The sequence below is a fragment of the Rousettus aegyptiacus genome, unplaced genomic scaffold (genome assembly GCF_014176215.1).
Source record: "Rousettus aegyptiacus isolate mRouAeg1 unplaced genomic scaffold, mRouAeg1.p scaffold_m13_p_6, whole genome shotgun sequence".
NCBI lineage: Eukaryota > Metazoa > Chordata > Mammalia > Chiroptera > Pteropodidae > Rousettus > Rousettus aegyptiacus.
Genome location: NW_023416309.1, coordinates 895,564 through 916,770, shown reverse-complemented (window position 1 = coordinate 916,770; position 21,207 = coordinate 895,564). Strand labels below are relative to the sequence as shown.

At 36.8% G+C, this 21,207-nt stretch overlaps 1 protein-coding gene across 5 annotated transcripts in view; it reads right to left on the bottom strand.

Moving 5' to 3' along the window:
• ERCC6 (ERCC excision repair 6, chromatin remodeling factor) overlaps positions 1 to 21,207 on the bottom strand; it is a 67,115-nt gene that overhangs the window by 7,281 nt on the left and 38,627 nt on the right. For 4 of the 5 annotated variants that reach the window (XM_016140961.2, XM_016140960.2, XM_016140963.2 and 1 more), the window contains 8 exons: positions 19,663 to 19,798; positions 11,432 to 11,602; positions 10,781 to 10,957; positions 6,399 to 6,515; positions 2,700 to 2,795; positions 1,372 to 1,587; positions 790 to 900; positions 294 to 413 (listed from right to left, as the gene is read on the bottom strand). In XM_016140961.2, the coding sequence (XP_015996447.2) occupies positions 294 to 413; positions 790 to 900; positions 1,372 to 1,587; positions 2,700 to 2,795; positions 6,399 to 6,515; positions 10,781 to 10,957; positions 11,432 to 11,602; positions 19,663 to 19,798 (1,144 nt within the window). The remainder of the gene's footprint in view (positions 1 to 293; positions 414 to 789; positions 901 to 1,371; positions 1,588 to 2,699; positions 2,796 to 6,398; positions 6,516 to 10,780; positions 10,958 to 11,431; positions 11,603 to 19,662; positions 19,799 to 21,207) is intronic. The other variant, XM_016140964.2, reaches the window with a different exon arrangement.

The following is a 21,207-nucleotide window of genomic DNA, read 5'->3' as shown; positions in this document are numbered from 1 at the left end:
AAAAATTCACATATAAATTTTGACTCCCCCCAAAACTCTACTAATAGCCCGCTACTGACAGGAAGTTTAACAAACACAAATTTTGTATGTTCTATGTATTATACACTATATTTTTATAATGAAGTAAGCTAGAGAAAAGAAAATGTTACTAAGGAAATTATAAAGAAAGCAAAATACATTTACTGTATTTATTGAAAAAAATCCACATATAAATGGATCCTCACAGTCAAACCTGTGTTAGTCAAGGGTCAACTGTATGTCACCAATATACTCCTTTTTAAAAACAAACGGACCTGTGTATCTGTGCTTGGATTCCAGTCGGGGTCATAAATGATGACTCTGTTTGCCCCTGTTAGGTTGACTCCTAGGCCACCCACCCGAGTGGTCAGAAGAAACACAAATATGGATGTGTCCTAGAAATAAGACATACAACACTTAGTATGCACATTTAAGACCAGTTAGAGCTCTTTGCCTCCGCCTTTCCATATTCTAAACATTCCTCATAGAAGGAATAGGTTATGATCGAAAGACTTTTAGTCAGTCAAGATCTCATCTCACATTTCCTACTTTTAATATCAATAGTAATAATATTTAAAAGTTGTATTTTCAAGAACACACACATATACACCCCTAACAATCCAGAAATGTGCAGAGTTAAAAGCTAAAAGTCCCCTCCACCTGCTGCCCAATCTAGATATAAGCACTGGTCAGGTGGATGTAGACACTCTCCTTCCTGACCCACTGTATACAGTAGCACTATTTGACTTGACCGTCATATTCACTTGTTACCTCATTGTATCTTGTAATCAGTGGTTGTCTTGAAGCTATTGAAGTGGTACCATCCATTTTGAAATAGGAATATTTTTGGGCTCTAAGGAATATTTCAAGTATGTCCAACATCTGTTTGGGAGATAGGATTGGGGAGAAGAGTTTAAAAATCAAACTTACACACCCAGTGAGTGCTTCTACATTTGTGTAAATAGTCACACCTTTCCAACGGGCTCAAATTAAAAGGGTTTCTCACTTTGAAGTAGATAAATATAACTGCTAAAAGATTATTTTTGGTATTTTCTTACTATATGTTTACTGTTAATTCTCACGCGTTTTGTAAATAGCTGGACATTTATTTGAGTTCAGGCCCAAACTCATCCACACTCCAGAACTGCATGGTACGTAAGCCTAATTTTTAAAAAGCCAACTTATTTGCACCAACTCTAGAGAAAGATCCAAGCTACCAAAGAGATCTGTCTCAGTATCAGCGGGTAGGTCTGCTTTTGGAGTCACTATTTTAGATTATATCCCGCATTTTTAATTAATGCTTTTAAGTCATAAAGAACCAACTTGTTTCTTGTATGAAGTCTGTATGCTCACCTGCCTTGACTGAGAAAACAGCAATACTCGTTGACCCTGCTTGTGCCATATCTTCAACAAGGATTCAACCACTATCATTTTCCCAGAACGTTTCCAGTATCCAAACTGATCTTCTTCTAGTTCATCTTCTGGAATACCTTTGAGATTCTTGGGGCCTCCAGAAAAGAGATCAGGGTGGTTGCAAATTTTTCTTAGGGCTATAAGTCCAGAGAAAATCTAAGGTATAAAAGAATTATGTGCACTCAGATTATCCCATGTAAAATCACAGTCACTCAGGTGGATTAAGAAGTTCCACTTACCTTTATATTAATAATATATCAGAAAATATATCTGCATGGAAAATACACAAATGGGAAAGATATGAAGGAGAGTTCACCCAGCAGGACACGGACTTACAGTCTGTGCCTAGCAGGAGGGCATCTTTCACAGCTTTCAGAGCGTGTCTCAAATCAAGCTCACCAGTATAAAAGCTCAAGCAAAAAAGACAAATCATAAATTAAGTCAGTAATCAAAGAGTATGATAGTTCTAAACAGTAAATGACAGTTAAACAAACACATAATGGAAGATCTGGATAAATCAGGAACATTGTCAAAACTCCCCAAAGAGTCATCTGTACTCATCTTTCTTCCCTTAGACCTGTGCTGTCGTATACAATAGTCATAAACCACATGTGGCTACTGAGCACATGAAGTGTAACTAGTTCAAATTGAGATGTACCACAAATGTAAAATACAGGTGACCCTTGAGGGCAGACCAAGGATTAAGAAAGTCCTATGTGTTAAATAAGTAAATAAACATAAATCACATTTTAAGATACTGAAACACAAAGAAGTTGAATAGTTTAATGAAGTGTTAGACTTAGACACTGATTATAAACCTACTACATATACCTATTAACAGACATGTACCTACAGATTGCTGAGTATTACCAAACATTAGAAGTTATTAGAAAAATTTATAATAATAATTCTTCCTCCATGTGCCTACTAGCCCCGATACTCCAAGGCTGCTTACCTACATTCAGCACAGGATTGGCAGTCCCTGCAGGACTCCCCATTACACATCCTGGCATCTTTTGCTATTCTTTCACTCGACCATAAGTTATTAGATTCAAGTGTAACAGTGCTGCAGCGCAGACAAAAAGGGAACATACTGAAATATAACCATGTGTACTCTTACTTCTGGAAGGGCTCAAAATTAAGTGCAGGTTTGCACCGAAATGTTTTCAAGAGAGTAATAGTGAACCCCTGACCGGTACTAGTTTCCTTTCTTTCCCCACTTCCCTTGGTCTACCATTCATTTCTCCAGCTTCTATCATTTAGCTGACCTGCATCTCTCCATTGAGAATTCTGTACACTTCTTTGGAATCAATAAAATTTTGATAGACTTTATGTTGTTCATCTGTAAGACGGCAAAATAAGACCTAAGGGGAGAGAAAACAGAGAAACTATAATTTAAAAAAAAAAAACAAAAAAAAACAGAATAAAATTATTAAAATATCAACAAAATTTCCTAATCAAAACAGTACAATATATGCAATTTTAACAACATATCTCTTCTTTCAAAAATCAAAATGAAGTCATGTTTCAACTGAACAATGAGTACAGTCCCCTCCACTGACCAGCCCCCATTTCTGTCATCGGTTCACCTCTTGGTCCCCACTCACTGGCTCGACAGCCCTGAAGACTGGCTTCCTGCTCACAGGAAAGTTCAGGACCAGGTGCAGACCTTCCTCTTCCTAGCCAACAGGTGCTCAGACCTCTCACCTCCCATGTCCCTCTCCCACACTCCACTTCAGCAAGCCTGACCAGGGACCCTGACTTCACCTGCACTCCCCCTTTCCTGGGGTTCTAAGCACAGCTCCACAAGTTTACCAAACTCATCTCTGGCAGCAGCCCCTATCCTCGTTGCCCAACTGCAGCAATTACTCCATGCCATCATATTCTCTGACTCTGTTTCTCAACCTTCCTCTCTTTCTACAAGTCACCACAGCAACCTCATGGCTTGACTTTATTCCTTGGCTAGTAATATTCCCAATGTATTTTCCTTCAGCTAGCCCTCTGCCACCCACTGCATCTGCCCTGTGAACTTCCAAATGCAGATTACCTCAACCACCTGCCTTCTCTACTCCTTTCTGGTTAGGTGCTGAGCAGCACTGGAGAAGTCACCCACCAGGGCGGCATCCTGCCACTGATTGCTCCTGGTCTCCAAGGGAATGCTCTATGCACTTCCCTGTTCAGTACCTTTTGCAAACCTAGAACAGCTGTGACAACACTCCTTTCTCCCCCAAAGCCACTCACCTCTGTCTCAACCTCTACTTGAAAATAACCAAACAAAAACATAACAACAAAATTAAAATTGAAGCTATCAGGCATGATTCTCTAGTTTTCACTCCCTAAAATTTATATACTTCATCTGCCTCAGCTTATTTTCCTTTATTCTCAGAGAAATAGGTTCCTGTATGGAATCAAGGGCAACCCTTCAACCTTTCTACCAATTCTGAAAATCCTCCCATCCTCCTCAGGACAGAGCTCCACTCCTTAGACTATGCAAAAATTGAGAGGGAAAACTCCTGGAAATATCGCATACAATCACCATCTCCACTTCCTTGCTTTCTAGTCATGCATGAATCTAGCACGAGCCTGAAGGGCACTTCTGCTGATGCCACTGAAGCTGCTTTGGATGAGGTCACTAATAACTTCCTAGATGCCAAACACATAGGATCTCTAGGGCATCATGACTCCACTTATCCTGACCCAGCTTATGCCTTTCTACAAAGGCCTCCCATCTCCCCAGCTCGGTCCTCTACTTCTACCCTCTCCTTAATGTTGCCGTTTGCCTGGGCTGTTTGTCTCTTCTCATTCTACATAATCTCCTTAGGAGAACTCATCCTTGCTCATAACTTTAACACCTTCTCTCACAGGTCATAGCTACATCCCAGCCTAGAACTCTCCTAGAATTCTAAACCCAATTACAACTGCCTTTTAGGCAAACAGATGTTCCACAGGCACTTCAAATATTACCTAAATTAAACTCCTCAGCTGTTGCCTCTGAGCTGTTTGTCATTTTGAAGCCTCTGCCACAGCAGATTCTTCCCTGCATCCAAATGGGAAACCTGGGAGTTACCAGGCTCTTCAGCTTCCTCCTGCCAGCCCCACCTTCATCTCGGTTCAGGCCCGTATCTTTTTCTCCTGAGGACTTTGTAGGGACTGGGTAACTCATTCCTTTTCCTCCACTTTCTTTCCCCTCCAATGCTTTCATATGCTGACTAAGTAATATGAACCTGAGTGTTTATAATTCTTAATTTCTTATTCATATTTGAATCCTTTAAAAGTGGTAAGAGAAAAACCTCTCCTCTCAATAGCAAAGTTAAACAAATTATTCACCAGGTACCTAGTGTTTACAAATGATTGTTTACAGGTGTCATGCAGAATCTGATGATGGGGTGAGACAAAGTCTCAACCTCAAGGTATTCCAGTCTAGTAGAAGCTTTAGCAGAGACCATCGTGGGGTCTTCAAATGGAACGTTTTTGTGTTTGCTGGAGGGTGGAAAACCTCTAGGCAAAGGGAACATCATATGTAAATGGAAGGAAAAATAGTGCATGTTTAAAAAATAGGAAGCAATTTGCCTTGGCTACTGTATGGGATATAAGAAGAAGCGTTCTGAGATTCTATAGTGAAAATAAATTGGCACAAATAAACAAAACTGGCATTCTAGATGGGGAGAAGGAAATTAAAGGTATGTTGATAGGAAGACTACTACTCTCGGAAAAATCAATCCAGCAACAGTGTGCAATACGGTTTAGAGTGGGGAGTGCTAATGGTTGAGAAACCAGTCAGACTAATTGTGCTAGTCAGACTAAACTGCACTAATTTATGAGGATGTGAAGCAGAGAAGTGAGAGAATGACAAAGGACAAATAGAGTATCACAGCAACTGGTTGATTTATAATTAGAGACAGCTCAGAGTTGTGTCTTAAGTAGCTGGCAGGAATGAGAGACCTGTAAGGAAAATGCTAAGACCAATGGCTCAATTTGGAGATAAGTGTTGGTGGGGAGGGGAAAAGGCAGTGACAAAAGTAGCCTTGATAACAGATCTCTCAGATCCTTCATAGTTTCCACATTCAAAATCTACAATGCATTTACTTTCAGATCCTGACTAGAAGGTACAGTAAAACATTTAGATAACAGAACACTAGGATGAAATTTAAAAGGATGACCCTTTTAAATCCTAAGTTGGATGACATCACTCCTTTGCTCAGTATTCTCCTCTGAATCTCCTCCAAATCTTCACCATGGGAAGTGGGCTCTGGTGATCTGGCAGGCAATTTGACTTTGAGAACCTCTTCTTGCTCCTGCCCTCCAGCCACACCGGTCTCCTTGCTGGTCCTTGAACGTACTAACACCCTCCCACTTCCCACCTACCTAGAATGTTATTCTGAAATTCCCTTTAACTCCCTCCTTCACCTTCTTTATGCCTCTGCTCAAATGTCAGTTTATCAGAGATCTCTTTTGACCATCCTTTATAAAAGCCTGCTTCCTCAAATCCTTGCACTCGGCACTCCCTATCCCTGCCTCATTTTTTTCTCCACACTTATCACCACCTGCCATCTGATAACATTTATTTATGACTGTCTCTCCTAAAGAATGAATGACAGTTTCATGAGAACAAGTGTTTGCTTTGTTCACTGCTATTTCCCACGCATGTGGCTGGCACCTAAAATAATTTGTAGCATGAATGAACTGGGGACTTGAGAAAAATGGAGAAGTTTAAAAAGAGCAGCTGTGGGAATCTGTGTTAATAAGAGGGATCTAAGCCTATGGACTACAGTCCTTCTGAGGCCAGATACAATAGCAGGCTCAACTGTCAAATACAGCTACATACAGATGTAGATCCACCTGCTCCACAGCACCTACAACCACACATTAGTCTCACCAATTCTGCATATGAAAAAGCAGAGTGGATAGACAGGCAACTGTCTATCCACTGCTTTAGAAATCTTTTGGTAACTCCTGGATTTACAGACCTGTTCATTTTTATCCGGCAAAGAAAGGGTCATTTTGACATCTGATTTCATTCTCCTTAGTAGGTATGGATTTATGGTATCTCGTAAAACACATGCACACTTATAAGCAGTTTTAACCTTTAGTAAGAAAAAAGAAAAAAAGAATTACTGTATGTTTAAAAAATACATTTGTTCTTACCTTTTAAGACTCCAAGGTTTAAAGTAAGAATTTTCAAAAGAATGACCAATGACTGCACAAAATTGGTTGGAAATGGTTAGAAAATGGTTTGGAAAAATTAGTATAAGTTTAATATGGTAGCTTCCATAATAACATCAGTAAAAAAGTTTATTAACCAAAATGTACAAACAAAAGAACTGGCAATTTTATGCCCTATTCCTCTTCTATACTTTGCTTTAATTATTACTGCATAGTTAAATCCTAAAGTAGAGATTTATTTGGTTCTCAACCACTCTCTGGGGGAAAATGCTGCTTTCAGACAAACCTGTTTATAACTTTGAATTCTCCAAAGGCTACAAAGGAACTGCTCTCTGCAAGACTAAAGATCAAAAGCCAACTCTGGGGGGAAGCTGCAGCAATGGGAGTAACCAGATAATCAGTAGAGATCACTGCCCACTGGAGACTTCAGAGAGTAAGTTCAAGAAAAGCCCTATGATCCCAGAAATGAAAGGTCACTCTAGTCTACAATGGGGCATATGGAAGCATAGCCACATGAGATGGGTATTAACTGTACATAAAAAACACAGGCCCACAGTGCAGGAAACCACGCCCTCTGCAATCCACTTAAAGGCAAACAAAGAATTCAATAAATTATTGATACTTTTAAAAAAAATCTAAATAGGCTTAACAACCTAGTAAATTACTATTTAATGGAACAAGAAATATTCTAGCCAGTTTAAATTTAAGAAAGTTAGCTGCAAAATTAATAATAGCTTGATCATAATACAGAAAACTTCACATTACAAAATTAACATGGTAAAAACATTTTAATAAGACCCTAAGAACACATCAAGTATGTGTACATGTATGTGCATGTATATATGTTATCTCATGTGTATATATGTGTAAACAAAAAAAATAGGTTTTACTTGGAATAGCAGACAAGAACAAAGAAGCTCAATTAACCAACAACTTTTAGTTACAGGTAACCCTGGTAAATGTATCTATCATTCACACAGTGATAAAAATTACCTTTAAGACAGGTATATATTATGGGTTACAATGCAGAGATGATTAAATTTAGGAATTTAACAAGACATTACAGTCCCACCAAGGAAGCGAGTACTTGTTTAAATTATTCCTAAAAATATTTACAGTGTGTTAAAGAAACTGTTCTCATATCCTTGCCTCTATCCACATTTACCTCCTCCAGACCGAGCGAGCTAGTTGGCAATGCTAGAAAACTAGCGCTGGGTTGTTAGGTACCCTGGCTGCTCCTGTTCTTTTCCACACTTCCACCCATCTGGAGAGTCTCCCTACTCCTGGGCCACTACAGTGAATTTGCAAGGGTCAGAGCCTAGAGTTGGTGAGGATAGGTCTGAGTCTTTTTGTCACACTCAACACTCCCCAGAGAAAGAGCTTCAGCTATAGACTGGGGTGAGGATGGGAGGGCAGGAAAGACTAAGAAACCCTATTTTAGCCTCGAGGTCAAGCCACATTCTCCAGTCCAGCTTTCTTAGGGAATCCCGTGCTTCAGGCAATAAAGCAGATTCTTTATTTAATTTCTGTCTCCCTCTGGTGTCTTTTTCTCTGTAAGTAAAAACATGATGGTGGGGAGGTAAAGAGCAGAATCCAAGTGTATTTCTCTATCACTCCCAACTCCCTAGTACTGTGAAAAACAGATACCTAGCTGAGCATGCCCATGCTTCCTTCCTATTCCCGACAAAGTAAAGTGATAATTAGTCCCCACCTCTGCTTCTTCCAGAGCTGAGTGACCTAGGCAAGTCACCAAAATGCTGACTCTCAATAATCTTGAGTTTGAAATAAGGAGGTTTACCTAGATAACTCCTCAGGTTCTTTTCAGTTCTAAAATCCTCTGCAAAGTTTAACATACAAATCCAAAAGCAATCCCTATTTTTGGTAGTTACTGTCCTTCCTCCTCATCTTCCTCTACCTTTTAGGCCCTAGCATAGTCATCCCACCCCCAGGAAGCGTTTCTTGACTTCCACAGCTCTGATATTGGATCTCCTCTGATCACAGACTTTATTACCCTGTACTATGATCATGTTTATTTCCCCTGACACAATAATTATCTGCTGACAGAATATCTTCTTGGGATTCAATAATGCATGGCAGCCATGGACTTAAACACAAAGGAGCAAATAAAAACAACACCTTTGCTCCCAAGGAGCTTATAATCTATAAAAGAAAGAAAGGTAAGTACACAAACTTCTAAAACAAGGACTTCAAGGAAGAAACAGCCATAATGCATTGTCTCAAAGTATTTTCCCACAAATGACTTACTAAGTCCAAAGGAAAAGTGGTAACTTTGAAGAATTTAGAAATCTGGCAAAGACCACCACACTCAAGAAATCAATTAACAACACCAAGAAAGGGATAAACAGCATGTACCTCCAGATATGAAACATTGAGAAAGAAGTGTCACTCCTCTGACTGTCTTGTCAAAATGCATAATCTGAATTTAATCACAAAGAATGGAAGACAAATTCAAAGTGAGGCACATTATGTAAAATAATGTTTTGAAGGCCTGTGGTCTTCAAAACTGTCAAGGTCAGTGAAAGACATAAGAAAGGTTAGAGAAGCTGTCCCATATTAAAGGAGACTAAAGGGACTTACATGCTACTAAAAGAATCAGCAAAATGTGAATGACACATACTATAGATGACAGAATTATATCAATGTTAAATTTCCTTCTAATTTTGATGTTTATACTATGGTTATGTAAGAGTATGTCTTTGTTCTTAAGAAATACACATTGAAGGATTTGGAAGAAAGGGGCATCATCTGCAACTTGCTATCAGATGATTCAGAAAAAAATAATATAAATTTGTGTGCATAGAGAGGTGGAGAGAAGGAAGGAAGGAAAGATAAAGCAAATGTGGCAAAATGTTAGCAAGATGCTCACAATAGGTGAATCTGGGTGAAGAGTAAATAGTTCTTTTAATGATTCTTGTGACTGTTAAGTTTGAAATTATTTTAAAATAAAAAGTTCTTAAAAAGACTACAAATGGAGAACAACAGGGATTCAGTTGAGGAAGAAAGCCCTATTAAAGTTAATCAAAAATGATTCAATCTCAAATGTAAAAGGTATTAAAATTGTGGTGACAATCCTCTTAATTTTAAAGGTCTAAAATTCTTTTTTCTAATTAATATTTCAAAACATATAAATATCTCTTCTGGTGAAAGTCTTTCGTTGTGGTTCAGTCATGACCTGGGAGGTGTAGGTCTTACGTGAAAGCTGGGCAGAATTCCTGCATCTCACCCAGGCTGGAGCCTGCACTCAGGTGGGCTTTCATCTCAATGTTCTCGTCTGTGACAATCACACTCTACCAGTTACCCAGGCCTAAAACCACAGGGGTCAGCTGCAATAGGCTTACCACTCCCTATCCTATTTCTTTTTATCTTATCGCCCTCCACATCTGATATGTTCTGTCTAAAGAAAAAAAAAATGCCATTTGGGGCCCATGCTCTCCACTTTCTTTCTCAGGACCACCACCAAGGTCCAAGTCCAAGTTCTCATCAACCTCATCCCCAATGATTACTGCAGGTTTCTCAATGTCAGCCTCCCTCCCATACAACCTGCAGCCTGAGTAACCTGAGAACAGCTCTTTCCCAATTTCCAGTTCAGACATCCTCAGTGACTCTTCCTTGCTTGAGCACCTCTACCTCCCTTTCAAAGCTCCTATTTCCAGCTTTCCTGATACTCCTGTACCAGCATCTCTAGTCTAATCAAGTATATCTCTTCACTGCCCATGGCCAAATAATGTGACTGCCTTCATACTGTTGCCCTAATCCAGAATGTCCTTGTTGTTCTTGGCCTATTTTCCCAGAATCAGGATAAGGGATACGTGTCTCATTAAATATTTCGTTAACAATCCTCTCTGGTTTCAGCTTTTCTAAGCCTTTATACCACTTTAGAAGATGCACTACTCAGCCTGCACTAAATTATGTGCTGTCTAGAACTGATTCATTCTTGTTTCATAATTTCTGACTGCTCTTTAATATTTTACATGATTTGTAAAAACTCATCTGGAAAAAATCTGAGCTATCGAGCAAAAATAATTGTGATTTTTTTTTATCAGATATCAATTTATAAGTTTGGCCATTTCTCTTATATTATGAATGACTTGACTACAGATATAGTTACTTAGCAGGAACATTTAAATTATTAAAATGCAAAAGTATAACCTGCCTAATACATTACCTGTACTGGGGAGGCATTTGAATATCCTCCCATGGTGATAGGGACTGAGAACTGCTCCATAAACACAGGCAATGTGCCTAACTTTCCTGGGAAGATAAAGTCAAAGAGCGACCACAGTTCACGAAGGTTATTTTGCATCGGTGAACCAGACAAGATAATGCGATGAGGGGTACGGAACTATTTTGGGAAAGAAAATATTTTTTTATTAAATTCACCTTTTGACAGTGATCACCAAACCTACCCCAAAATACTCCCACATAATCTTGTTATTTAACACATTTACTTATCATTTTGGTCTCATCCTAAAGATTGACATTTTATGCAATTTTAATTCTCCAATTACATATAGATTAAAAAAACTGGAAAGAATTTTTTCTTATTGTTCAAGCTGAATACTATGGATTCAAGTTGGATTTGGTTGCATTCTAACAACTGATTCCTACAACTGATTCCTAATGTGAACAAACAATTTTAAAAAACAAGATTAAGGGCAAGAATAAAGAATTTTCTGCATTAAGGCAAAATGTATATTTCAAATTCCTTATGCAAAGGCACAAGGAAAGAATAAGCACGTTACTAAAATCAGGGTGTTTATTCCCAAAGAAATACTATTATCTACCTGGAAATCCCCCATATTATAAAAGGTTATACCTGTTTGCAAGCAAGGGTAATGGCAGCATTTGGATTTCTAATTTTGTGTCCTTCGTCCAAGATCACGTAGTGCCAATCATGACTGCTAATATCATCTTGCATCAGTCGAATGTAGGAATAAGAAGTGATCAAAATTCCGTGACAATGAGCAATATCTCGAATTAGTTTCTCCTAAAATGATAAAATGGTAAAGCCAATTTTAAATAAGTTAAATTAAATGACAATCTTCTAATCATGATGCAATTTAAAGGGCTTTATGGATACACACATAATACACACAATTGTAACAGCACATTATCGGCAATGGATGTTTACTGTGTTTCATTCATCTGCAAGTAGGAAACACTAACAAAAGATGGCCAGAAAAGTTATAACATATCAACACTTACCCAATTTTTATTTTTCCAAAACATTCTGCGTCAATCCTTATTAAACTGAAAACAACAAGGCAGATGAAAAGTGATTTATTTTAAAACAAAAGCAAGAAAAGAAAAACCCTGGAGCTCTACCAATTTATAAGGAGATCCTTGAGACTATAAAACAAATGTCAGGTGAGAACACTGAAAAAAGACATAGGTTTAGGCATATGTATACCTACTAGATGTCTGAATTCCAAAAATAAAGAAAATTAAGAGAAAATGCTATAGCTTCTAGTCAGAACAAAACAGAAAAAGAAAAGATTCCCTTCGGAGGAAAAAGACTATCTGTGATGAACATCATATCTGCAACATTAAAAATGTCAGAAAGCAAAGGGAAAATCTTTCCATAGTTCTAGAGGGAAGCAGTGACCCTGGAATTCTGCATTAATCCAAATCAGCAGCTGTGCTTGAGAGGAAAAACAAATTTCCACCTTCAGATGGGCAATGACAAAGTAAACCAGTAAGAGATAAGCTAGGTACATACAGTATGCTATATCTAGAAGGCGCATGGGTGCAGTCACTAAGAGAACATAGTTCCTTCCCATGAGTGAAAGCAGAAAGTGTGCCCGCAGTCAACAGATCTCCTGACTAGCAAGCTCATCACAGAGTGTTCACAGCAACTCTGAGAGAGGACAGAGGTCCTATTACAGACTCCCATTTTACAGATGAGGAAGCTGTGTCTTAAGAGATAGTAAACAATATATTACATCACACAGCTGGTAAAAGGTGGAGTTGGGATTTGAATGTGGAAAAGCAGCCAACTCCAAAGCCAGTATTAACTAAATATTAGCGACTTTACTACAAAAGGAAAAAATTTTAAGGGAAAATTACATGTAATATACATACCAGTTATTAAAATAAATTATTAAAACAGTAAGTAAATAGAAAAACATTTTTAAATACTAATGAAACAGTTAAGAAAGGCTCTAAAACACAAAAAGGGATATGCCTTTTAAGTGTTACTATAATTCCAGTTTAGTTTAACAAAACCTAAAGTGAGAACGGGAAAATAAAAGTGCACTAAGAATCCCACTCTGTCCAAAGGTAGAATGAGGTATAAGTGATAGATTCTTTTTAATTCTTATCATGAGAGAAAAATAAGTTGAAATACATTTTTAAAACATTTATACCCACTTACTGATTGATATTTGCTACTTCAGTATAAATACAAAAAAAGGAATAGATTGTAGAACTATCAAAACACTATGGGGCGGGGGGGAAGACTAAACATGTCAGGGGTCTCCACATGACAGTGGGCTAAGACTGTCCATTGAGTTAAGTATGGCAAAAACCTAGTCTTGTGTTTAAAAGAGACCCAAACTTGACTAGCACTGAAAGTTGAAAATATGGGAATTATCAAAGATATACCAAGGAAATGCAAACAAAAACAAGACATAATTATAAATATAAATATCAGACCAAAAAAAAAAAAACTGAACAGAAGAGGGTTATTTTATATTTTAAAGGAGACAACAAAAAGAAAGAAGAGGCACGAACTTTTACCTGCCAAACATCATTAAAACAAAACACAAAAGTAAAGCTCTTTGAGCTGTGTTGACAAAGTGGCACAACCACACCCTCTCAGAGTTTGGCAGATCAGAGGAGAGAAAGTAACATTAAAGAAAACAAAACAAAACAAAAAATTTAATTAAGATCCAAAGGATCCGAATATCACTATTAGTAAGCTCCTTTTATTAGTTATCAGCAGAGCTTCAGACCACACCAAGAATATTCTTTATTCAGAAAGGCTGAAATCAAACTCAGCAGTCAATGCAATCCACTATAAAAGAAAAATGAGAGAATAAGATAAAAATAAAAATTAGTGAAAACTTAAAGAAAAAACCTGGGAAAGTTGAAAGTTGATAAATAACTCTGAAAAGACCAACCAAAACAAACCTCTGAAAAGCCAGCCCAAAGAACACACAAAATCAGATGCACAGCACGAGAACTATCAAAGGAGTGCCATCATAGATGCAGAGAATACAAAATGTTAACCAATACCGCATGTGATCTAACACCTAAAATGTGAAAACTGATAGAGGATGACTGTTAAATTGGTTCAATAATGAAGAACTTGAAAAAGATGTTATGCTCTTCCCAACAAAAATCCACCACACTCAAAAGATTTCATGAGTAAAGTAGAATTCTGATAAATTGTTCCAAAATACAGAAAAGATGATTTGCACTCCAAATCATTAATATAAAGACAGCAAAACCCTGTTTTCAAAACTGTCAGATACAACACATTAGAGATCCACTACTTTATTATAAAATCTAACAATATAGTAACCTAATAAAGGCTTATTACAGAAATATAAGGATAGATAAATATCAGGAAACTTAATACAGTAATTTACTTAATCAGAATCATAGAAATTTTATAAAATTTAACATCTTCAATAATAATAAATTAGGATTAGAATATTTTTTAATTCAGTAGAGTACAAGGGCCAAGAAAATTTTGAAAGAGAAAAATAAAGAGGAGGAAACTCTTCACATGTCTTAACATTCAACACTTCAGAGTCAATAACATGGCTTCAGAGAACAGCTACAAAACCTGGTGCCTATTAAAGGTTCCATAGATGAGAACTATATTATTAGTATGACTATTATTTTGCCATCTTCCTAGTCATAATTTTCAGTACCTGCATAATACTACATTGAAGGCCACATTTGAATTAACCCATTTCCTGACTTTCTACCTTATGATAAATGCAGTAGTAAATACCTCAGGGCTCACAGCCTTACAAACACACATCTAGGTTCTCTCAGGATTCGCCTTCATCCACTGTTCCCTGACTACACTGCTACTCCACTGCCACTGGCCCTGCCATGGCTGCTAGTGCACAGTGAAGAAAAGCAGGCTATCAAAAAGATGCATCACTCCACCTCAAGCACCTTACCCTAGCAGTGCCATGACTTTCAGAAGCCAGTGATGATTTCAAGAGTTCCTCCACATCTAAATTTTCCACTGAGATTCTGAGTAGGCAGCTGCCTTGACTCTACATCCATTTTCCCGTCCAGAAGAATAGTGGCTGCTAGAAGTCATGAAGCAAGTAGGGCATAAGACAACAGCAAAGAAATCTGGAATACTTCAGTTCCTATTCTCCTCCAGGAATGGAGCTGTTTGTATGCACAGAGAGAAAAGGAAGATGAAAACTACCACTGTTTGGGGCTTGAAAGATAGCAAAAGTTAAATTACAACTCATTCCCCTGACCTCCAAGAAACACCACCCTAAGCTGGATTGTGGATGTCACTTCACCAAGTTAAACAAGTGAGATGCCAAGCCTCTTGAATGTTCCCTATCATGGGAACAATGTTTAGCTTCTTTTGTATGTTTAAGGATTAAAGTTTATTTGAAAAATTTCATAATGTTAGCTATAGATGTCTAATGATGAATAAGCATTAAAAAGACACTTCTATAAAAAGAATAAGACCATTTTGAAAATGTCCCCATTGAAAAGATAACCTCCACTTACTTAACTTAACCACTGGGTAAAAACACATCTAAGACTGTTTTTACCATATTCAATCTCAGAATTCTATGACTGCCTAGACTGGAGTTTCAATAATAGTGAATTGTTGAATATTATGGACATCTCTATCCAAACACTTAAGACAAATCATCTCGGGCGGTTTCAAATTAAAAGCTTGTAAAATATGTAACCTCTCCTAGTTTTTGCAATTAATAGGGTACATCTGCAATTAGCCTGACTTACTGAATGCAGTGCTGTTGTCATTAAAAGATGTCTGTGAAAGTACTGCTGTTATTATGGAGGCTCAGGAGACCAATCCCTCCTAGAGGGCAAACAGTGGACTGGTAGAAAACAACAGCCATAAATCACACTGTCAGGCAGCCAGGAGAGCAGAGTGGAGCACAGGCACATGAAGGCCATTCGCGGTAAATACAGCACGGCAGCTTCCCAGGCAGGATTTACTGCACCTGTAATTAATTAAAATTTCCTTCAAGCTAAATCTTTAATAAACAAGGATTTGTGCTGACAATGAAGAAAAAAGGGGCTCCACCAACATAATTTTACAACATACCTCACAGAACAAGCATAGCATCTATTATTTCTTGTATCGGGTGTATGTACTGTCTCTAACGTTAATAGGAATTATATCACTTCCCACAATAATTTGTGTACTTCGAATGGGTCTGAAATATTTAGGATGCTTGAGGGACAGTGTGGCTCTTTTCTACTTTTGTGACATTTCTACTTGACTCCCTTCCAACTTTTTAAAAAGTTTTTTTACTTTAGTTTTTCAGAAAATAGACCTTTTTAAAGAACATGCAATGATAGTTTCATCAGATCCCCATGTTTTTGTGTGGTTTCTTCTTTAATCACACATTTTAATCCCCCAAAAGAATTTTAACATTCTAGTTTATTGTTTCCTTCTGGAACAAAATAAGTCTAGACATGAGAAAAAAAGGTCTACATGTGAATGATCATGAACATTTTTGATAAAGCAGGTGTGAAACTTCTATCTTGAATGTATTTATATCGAATCAATTAGAAATGTTAGAACATTTTTCTTTTCTCAACTGCTTAGATATAGGTCTACAGTATTCTTTGTTTCTAATAGTAAAAATTACCTGAATAAATGTAACCTTTTTATGCACACATATTAACCCAAAAAATCCTCACAAAATTACCAACAATTCCATTTAACAGGGGATCAAACTAGGCTCAGAGAATCTAAGTGGCTTGCCCAAGGTCACATAGCTATAAAATGAAGATCCAAGATGCAAATCTTGGTCTGGTAATTACAAAATCTATGCTTTAAACCTTTATGCCATTACTGCATTTCCCACTCTGAAGCCTCTAAATGCCATGAATCAATCAAAATAAGATAAAACTCTCTGAATTACCTAAAATAATCCACAGAATCACTATATCCTATAAAGAAGAAAAAGATGGGAGAGACATAAAGTGACAATTGCTTATTTCCCCAAGAAAACAGTTAGCTTTTCAAGATCAGTTAAAAACAACAGATCCATTTTTGGAGCCCTAACAGCATCAAATACCTACAATATCATATTTATAGTTATTCAACAAATAAATATTTGTTGACTCACACATCCAAGTTTCTCTACGTTATAAAAAGGGATCACAAAATATAACGAGAAAGGAAAAATCTTTGCTTCCTATTAATTGAGATTTCAACTGACCATTAAAGGAAATTCAGAAGACTAAAAATATCTTTATCTGATTTGTTTGTTTGATTGGAAATATTAGCCACATCTTATTTGCATGGTTGCTAGGTGTTTATTTGATAAATCTAAATTATACTATCAAAGAGAATATTAACAATGACAATATAGTATCAAATGGTGAAAGAGGTGGGAAGCTAAAAGGCTATTTAGGGAAGAGCGATAGGTACCTCCAGGCAGAAATTGTTTGATCATTTGATATGATCTCTAAATGCAAAAATTTCAAAATTTTATGTTATACCAGCTACAACAAATCATGAGAATAATAAAGATAATCTACTTCAATGATAAGCAGAACAATTCTGGCATTATTATGCTTTTAAGTATTTTTAAAGAAAAATTCTCTTCTCTTTCCTATTTTCCCTAGCACTGAATGTTCTTATGCCAGCCCGCCACTATTACATTTAGACAGAGCAGCCAGTGAGCTCTCCTATGGGAAAGGAATCTCAACTGATAAGGACAGAAAAGAAGTCATACATCAAATGCTGGATTAGAAGCTAGACTGGCACTGACAGGATATTTGAAATTTGATTAAGAAATATACTCTATTGCAATCTAACAAACATACATACAAACATAAAAGGACAGAGCAGAGAGATCAAATACCACCTCAGTGTTTGAATCCAGAAGCCACAGTTCTGAACTTGGAAGTGTTACTAACGAGGCCTGTGCAAAGGAATTAAGACATTGCTGATACATCATTATCACAAATAGTAAAAGGATATTGGCATTAATAATAAACAAACAATAAACTGATTGTATTCCTAAGTTGAGAGTACAGTTTGAAAGATGCAAGAGAACATCATTTTGCCTAACAGCTTACATCTTTAGAGATGAGATGTTTTATAATGGAAAATAGTAGAAAGAGTTAAAGGTCAGAGTAAAAACACAAGTCATCTGCTTTTCCTCAAAATTTAAGTAAGTAACATCAAGTTTAAGTCTTTGTTGAACTGTAAAGCACTGAAAAAATTATGAACAATCATGTGTATGGATGTGTCTGTGTATGCAAAACAACCTCAGAAGGTGGGATTATTGTAAATAAGAGTGAAATATCTATTCTTTAATGTTTTTCCTTCTAAACAAGTTAAGAAAGCAAGCATCACCAACAGAGACATTGACTGATGTCAATTTTGTTTCCATTAATGAGTCAATGAAAGTAGTTTGTCAGGTTATAATTAATTAGAGGGAATGTAGGTGAGCCATATTCAGGTGAAGGTATGAAACAGATACACTCACTAGGCCAAAAGAAAAAAATGTAAAGAGGAACATATGAAAAATTTGCCATTTAAAGACAAACATCAATTACTGAATCCTGCTACAGAATTTTGCAATACAAAACATTAAGAGATGTCAGTCAATAGTCAATGAAAGTGAAAAAGTAAAACAATGTTTACAGGGGTTATAACAGGATGGTTATAATTTATTTTGACTAGAAAAACTATCTAAACTATTATTACCATGCTATAAAAAAATTGCTTATTTTTAATTGCAGCATTTATATTTTAACTCTGTTTTCTATTTATCATTTACAATTCAGGGCAAAGTCAGCTGGTTTAAACAACACCTAGTATAAGATTCCATCTCACCAAACCTGAGCTACCAAATTATAAATATTCCTGACTCACATCTATCAAAAATTCTACATATTCATAATCATAAATGAGATGGGAATTTGAAGGAAAAGAGGTATTGGCGAAATTAAAGAGACACTGGAATTTAGTAGTTCATGTGTGTCTAACTCAGCAAGACAAAGATTCACTAGCTCTTTCATGGGGTACACGAGAGCTCACTCAAGAGCTCCGATAACTCAGGAAAGAAAAGAACTGATAATAAACTGCCACTTCTTTTCAATAAAACAACCTGGAAATCCATAGTGAAATGTATAATTATTATTTATTCAGCAAATGCTTATAGGGTGCTTGGGATGCAAAATGAGTAAGATATAGTCCCTACTTTATGGAGCTTACAGCCTAGATAGTGAGACAGAGATAAGAATAAAAAGAGCATAATACAACATATCCACGTTACCCACGGGAGTATAGATAATGTGCCTAAAACATTGACTAAGTGAGGAAATACAACTATCAAAATACAATGATTATAGTTATAGGATAATCAAGGATTCCAAGAACAAAAAACAACTTAACTAAAAAGCAAGAAATGCAAACTGTAAAATTTTCAAAATGGCAAGTTGTTCTTTTGTCCATTAAACATGTTTTAAAAACATATTAACAAATGCATTTGCCAATTAAGGGTTATTCTACGACATTTTGTACCCACCTTCCTAACTGTTTAAAGCTGCTACTGTCCCAATCTAGACAGTTAACTGTTACTGTAAGCTCCTGATTTAGGGTCCCACTTATGTCCTCAAGCTGTATGTCCTGTCTGTGCCCAGTTGTTTCACTGGACAACAAACATGTCTCAACACCTCTAGGGACTGTGAATGATAAAGCCTACATTCAAAATGGTTTTCAAAATACAGAGCTCTAGATTAAATCAGAAACATACATGTGAGAAATACATGGATCAAAGAAAAAACAAGTACTAAAATGGAGTGCTTTAAGATAAACAAGGTACTAAAGTGTTATCATGTTACCTTTTTGCGGGTACAGGAACCACTCTCATGTAGAATTGCCACTCTGAATGGAGGCCACCACGTGTGAAATTCCTTCACCCACTGATGCATCACTGTTGTTGGACAGACAATGATAGTTGGACCCAAGCCATCAAACCTGCACCCAAAACATCCAAGAAGAAAATCACAACTATGAATGACAGAATATGGATGATCAAGTGCCAAAAAACAAAAGACGAAAAACAAACTAAAACTTAACATTTCTAAAAAGAAAACTCTAGCTATGGAAATTTATTGGTTATTTTCTTTAAAGAAAAAGCTACTGAGGTTAAAACCCAGTAAGCAAAATCTCCACAATCCCATTCGTCAATTAGTAAACACAGGTATTAAGAGAAAACAGCAGCTAATACATTAAAAGATACCATCTAAATAAAATCAAACAAAAATTAAATAACAAAAATACTTTTCCTCCTCTATTCCAAATTAGTGAAGGTATTATACAGTGTATCTTCATTAAGCAAACAAAAGGGTAATTTCCATTTGTTTTAACTTTAATAATCTACCAAGAGTTTTAACCCACAGAATTTCAACCAATCTCACAGTCCTAGGAAGTAAAGCAGGACAGAAATGCTTGGAACTTGGACTTGAAAGGCTGGTATGTCCAAGGCGACATGGTTACCAGAATATGGGGTGCTGCCTGGAAGTCAGTATTCTGAATGCTGTAGCCTGTTCTTTCACTACATTATGCTGCTCTCTTCTCCATGTGATAAAAAAGAAAAAAGAAAAGAAAAGAAAAGTGGAGGAGCATGACAGTTACCGTTTCTCAGGGAAAGCGTACATCAATAGAGTGTAAGCTGCTCTGTTCTTGTGGAAAACCCCTGAGCACTACATAGCAAGCGCCTTAAAGATAGCCACACGTTCACCCAGCAATCCCAAAGAACATTCATGTATCAGGATACACGATGCAGCACTGTTTACGCTGTGGGAAAAATGGGCCTATTTTTCCTATTCCCTATTTATTTCCTATTTTTATATAAAGTTCCATAAATAAGAGAAGTGTTGAATAAACCAATCCATTTTGTAATACAGCGCAGGCTAGTGGTTATATAAAGATTAAATCAGATGATACCTGTAAAGTGCTTACAATAGTACCATACAGTAATTATTATTAATGGTTTATTAAATAAGATGAAATGCCATATAACCGTTAACATTGCTTAAAGAATATCTAAAAACCTGGAAAAATGTTCGTAATAGTCTTTCAAAAAAACAAAATTATTTATAGGATCACCCCCAATTCACTTACACATAGGTAGCAAATAAATTGGTTATGGCCACTATCTCAACACACCTTTCTCCCCTCATTCCTAATAGAACCACAATTTTGTGCAGGTATCCTCTCTACATTCCTAAGCATGTACTTGATGGGACTCTGACCACTGTCTGGCTACAGCAAAGAAGGGAAAAGCAGGGAATCCTGTCTCCTCTACACATCGTCATTCCACACCTTTCCCCTGGTGATGCTCGCTAGTCCACTACAGGGCCTGAGAAGACTGGTTCATTCAG